Source organism: Fukomys damarensis, unplaced genomic scaffold (genome assembly GCF_012274545.1).
Source record: "Fukomys damarensis isolate Sample0158 unplaced genomic scaffold, DMR_v1.0_HiC HiC_scaffold_23, whole genome shotgun sequence".
Classification (NCBI taxonomy): Eukaryota; Metazoa; Chordata; class Mammalia; order Rodentia; family Bathyergidae; genus Fukomys; species Fukomys damarensis.
Window position 1 is genome coordinate 57,644,316 of NW_022900935.1, and position 4,133 is coordinate 57,648,448.

Consider the following 4,133-nt stretch of genomic DNA (forward strand, 5'->3'; position numbering starts at 1 on the left):
TTTTTTTTTTTTTGGTGTCGGGGATCGAACTCGGGTCTTGTGCTTGCAAGGCAGGCAGTGGAACCACTGCCACCTGGAAATCTGTTCCTTTACCAGGTTCCCTGGGCGCTTCTCCTGGACAGTCTGGGGTATTTATAAAAACTTGTCTGTCTCTCAAACCAGTTAAATCTGAATCTAAATTTCTGTCTGCGTGTGTGTGTGTGTGTGCGCACACGTGCGTGAGCGCAAATGTGTAAGACACTGGTGTTGAAATTCTATTTCTTGATGATTCCAGGGGTGCAGCCAGGGCTGAGAACCCTGGGGCTTAAGGGTCTGCAGACAACAATGGATTTTTCAGCAGCTGGTCACTACCCAGCCTAGGGGGACACCTAGGGTGTGGGGGTGTTCTCACATGCACAGGTGAGGCAGGGGTGGAGACAGTTTTGGGAGCTTGGTTTGCAGATGGCCTTCAATTTACCATGGCTCAATTTAATGATTTTTAGGATGATGTGAAATTGATTGGCATTCAGTAAAAGTCATACTTGAAATTCTGAACTCTGTTCTTTTCCTAGGCTGGACATTTAGGGGGCCCACCTGTAAGCTACTGTCAGTCCACAGTACAGTTTAAGGCAGGATCGGCCCCATTAGGGATATTAAATGAATTTTCAGCTTGTGGTATTTTCAACTTAGGATGAAATGTTCACAGGGATGCGACCCTTACCCTAAGTCCAGAAGTGTCTGTGCGTGGCCAGGAGTGTTTTCACATGTGAAAACGGACACTGGATTACATGTATGATTTTGCACTCAGGAGCACAGGGCTGGGGTGGAGGGAGCTGCTGAGGCCCGGTTCACCTCTGGCAGGCAGGCTTTACCTGGGCCTCCACCAGCCAGCGGGAGATGGAGGTCTTCCCATCGTAGCCCGGCCTGAACTGCAAGGTCACCGACTGGGGGCCGATGTTGGAAATGCCCAGGTTGGTAGGGGCCCCTGGGAGTTCTGCAGGAGGAGAAAACAAGGCAGGAAAGGAGATGAGGTGAGCAGGTCTCTCCACATGGGGCAGGACTTTGGGGCCGTGGAAGGGGCTGTCCTGGGAAAGTCTCAGAAGTGTGGTCAAGGCCTCATCTGCCAACACCTGGACCACCGCCTCTGGCAGGACACCGTGTTCTCACCAGAAGGCTAGGGCCGACTGGGCCCTGAGGGGCCTCCCTGGGCAGTTCTGAGTGTAAGCGAGATGCTCGGGAGGGAGCTAGAGGCTGCAGGAATCCAAGCTGGGTTCAGAGAGAAGCCAAATGGTTCTGCCCTACTCCATCTGCACCCTGTTACAGTCCTCCCACACCACCGTGGCTGCAGGAGACAGGAACGTGGGACCCTGGGGCTCTTGGGGTCAGCGTGAACAGAAAGCACACTGGAGCTGCACTCTGCATTTGAATCCAACTCCACCGCTCCCAGGCTGTGTGTCTTTACACGGGGACCTGTCCGTGCCTCAGGAAAATGGAAATGATGATGGTATCCTCTGCCTCTGGGTTGCTGTGAGGGTCTATGGAGTTGATGTCTATAAAGCCCTTAGCTCCGGGCTGGTGGGACAGGACACAGAGTGACGGAAACTCAGGGACCTGAGCCAGCTCAGCAGGCAGCTCGAGGGGTTCAAGCCAGTTCTGAGCCGTACTGATCTGTGCACCATCACATGGTTATCTAGTCCCACTCCCCCCAGGAATCAGACGGGGAAACTGAGGCATGGCGGCTGACAGAAGCAGAGCTGCAATGAGATCTCAGCTTGCTTTTGCTGCAATCTCAAGCAACAGGTTGGAATCTGGCTGGACTTTCTGGGGGACCTCGGTGGGGACTCTTCCTTGGATCCCAGGTGCCATGGCCTGGTGGGAGCGTGGGAAGTGGGCAGTAGAGCAGACAGGACAAGGGCGGAGTCCTCCAGTGGCCTGCGCTGCGCTCAGACCCGCGGCTGGGGGAAGGCGGCTGCAAGCCCACCGAGCTTCCATTCAGAGACCAGGGGCTGCTGGACTCCGCCTGCTCTGGGGAGGCCCCGAGGGAAGGGGTAGCTCTGTGTCCCCGCAGGAAGGGGCGGCTTCCACATGGGGCGCTGCTCTGGGGGACCCCAGAAGTCCCCTCCCTGGCCGGGGGTCACCCACCTGGAGGCACTCCTGAGGAGATGGTGGAGGCTGTCACCTGGCCCTGGCCCTTGGAGGTCATGGCGGCCACCTCGATGGTGTAGGTGGTGAGTGCCGTGAGGCTGGTGACGCGGTACTCCAGGGTCACATTGGGCAGGTAGTGGGTCACACGGGTGTTGGTTCGGTTGTATTCCTCCCAGGAGATCCGGTACCCTGGAGAGAGTCCAGCGGTGTGAGCCTGGCCAGGACCGTCAGGGGTCTTGACGCAGGTTCCACTTTCCACTTCTTTTCCAGCTCAACAGTTCAGTCCATGTGGGGCGCAAGGGGCCCAGGAGGGGGGAGCTGCAGGCACTGGGCCAGATTCTCAGATGATGCACGGGGGGAGGCACCCATGGGGTTGGGATTGCAAGAAGGGATATCTGAGCCAGGCCTTTGAGGTCCCAAAGAACGAGAGGTCCTGAAGACCCAGGTCCAGAGATACTGGGAAGTGCTACAATCCAAGGTACCAAAAGCCTCTTGAATGGCTGCTAAGAAAGAATGAGCTGAGCTGGGCCTGGTGATACATGCCTGTTAATCCCAGCCTTGTGGGAGGCTGAGGCAGGAGGATGGCAAGTTAGCTTGGGCAACTTAGAGACTTAGTAAGACCCTACCTCAAAAAAAAAAAAAAAATTTAAAAGGGCTGGGGATGTAGCTCTGGGTTCAGTCCTCAGTACAAAAAAAGAAATTGGATTGGCTGGCTGGGTGGGCCTGGAGGAAAGCCAGCGGTAGGAAAGGCAGGGAGACGGACCAGCTGGCCCTCCCCGCCGCACCCCCTTTGGGAGCACCTTGCTGCCTACCTGTGAGGATGCCGTTCTTTTCTCCGGGCTCCTGCCAGCTGACCTTCAGCGAAGTGTCCAGGATGTCACTGAAGCTCAGGTGTCCCACAGGCCCCGGCACTGTTCCCCAAAGGGCCCCCCACACATCCGGGGCCAATTAGAGCCAGAGCGAGACCGCTCCCCGCAAGACAGCTCTGGGTGGCCCTGGGTGCCCCAATGGGAAGGTGGGGCCAAGGCAGCGGGCAGGTGGCACCTACCGTCCTCGTGGGTGCGCACCAGCTGGGGGCTGCTGCGAGGCCCATCCCCCGGTGTGGTGAAGCACAGCACGGAGGTGAAGTACTCGGTGAACTTCTTCAGGCCGGACACGAAGCCCACGTGGATGCTGTCTTGGAAGTTGGGCCGGGCTGTAACCATGGTAACCTCCTCTTCCTGCTCAGGCTCCCAAGCAATTAGCTGAGGAGAGGCCAGGAAGAAGGTTCCAGAGGAGGCCAAGCTGTCACCCATGGCCTAGGCCAATCTGTAGTGTCCAGGAGCCTGGGCCCAGCCCTCCCCGTCCCAGGGACAGGAGACAGTACAGGAGCCCACAGACAGGACCGTGGTGCCTGCTAACACCTGCTCTGATGTACTGCCCGTTCTTGAGCCTGACTCCAGGCAGGACATGGCAGATCCTCCAGGGGTCTGTCACGCCCTTGAGGAGGCATTTATCAGGACCCACTTCATTATTTGCAGGCTGAGGGCAAAACTAAAACCAAGGACCCTCTCGTTCAATAATTATTTGAAGATGACAGCAGCAGTGAATTCAACCAAGGTCGAGGCTTTCCAAATGCAGAGCCCCGGGCCACCACACAATTGCGCACCCTTGAGGCCAGACCTTTATTTCACAAATGAAGAAACTGAGTCACTCACACTGAGTCAGAGGCTGAGTGACTGGGATTCCAACCCTAAGCTCTTACACCCTTTTCCCTATGAGCTGGGGCAGCTTTCTTCTTGGAGTTTTCTGAGGGTCACTTCCCATAGAGCCAGGAACTTTAGTCTGTGGGTAGCTCTCATCCCCTCATACTTGCTCCAAGTCGGGACTTCAATTTCAGACATCACTCAGAGGGGATGGGTCAGCAAGACAGCCCCACCTGGAAACCCACTGCTCTCTCAGAGCTGCCCTCTCCTCCCACTGGTTCTTAAAATGGCTGCCTCATTGCTCCCCTCCCCCCTCTTCCCTCC

General features: G+C 56.6%; 1 protein-coding gene across 2 annotated transcripts in view; it reads right to left on the reverse strand.

The window, feature by feature from the left end:
- Sdk2 (sidekick cell adhesion molecule 2) overlaps nucleotides 1-4,133 on the reverse strand; it is a 251,233-nt gene that overhangs the window by 48,193 nt on the left and 198,907 nt on the right. The window contains exons 1-5 of one of the 2 annotated variants that reach the window (XM_010630708.3): nucleotides 3,976-4,098; nucleotides 3,173-3,368; nucleotides 2,937-3,035; nucleotides 2,122-2,313; nucleotides 852-973 (exon numbers count right to left, since the gene is read on the reverse strand). In XM_010630708.3, coding sequence (XP_010629010.1) covers nucleotides 852-973; nucleotides 2,122-2,313; nucleotides 2,937-3,035; nucleotides 3,173-3,329 — 570 coding nt within the window. In that variant the 5' untranslated portion in view covers nucleotides 3,330-3,368; nucleotides 3,976-4,098. Of the gene's footprint in view, nucleotides 1-851; nucleotides 974-2,121; nucleotides 2,314-2,936; nucleotides 3,036-3,172; nucleotides 3,369-3,975; nucleotides 4,099-4,133 lie in introns of those variants that run through there. The other variant, XM_010630709.2, reaches the window with a different exon arrangement.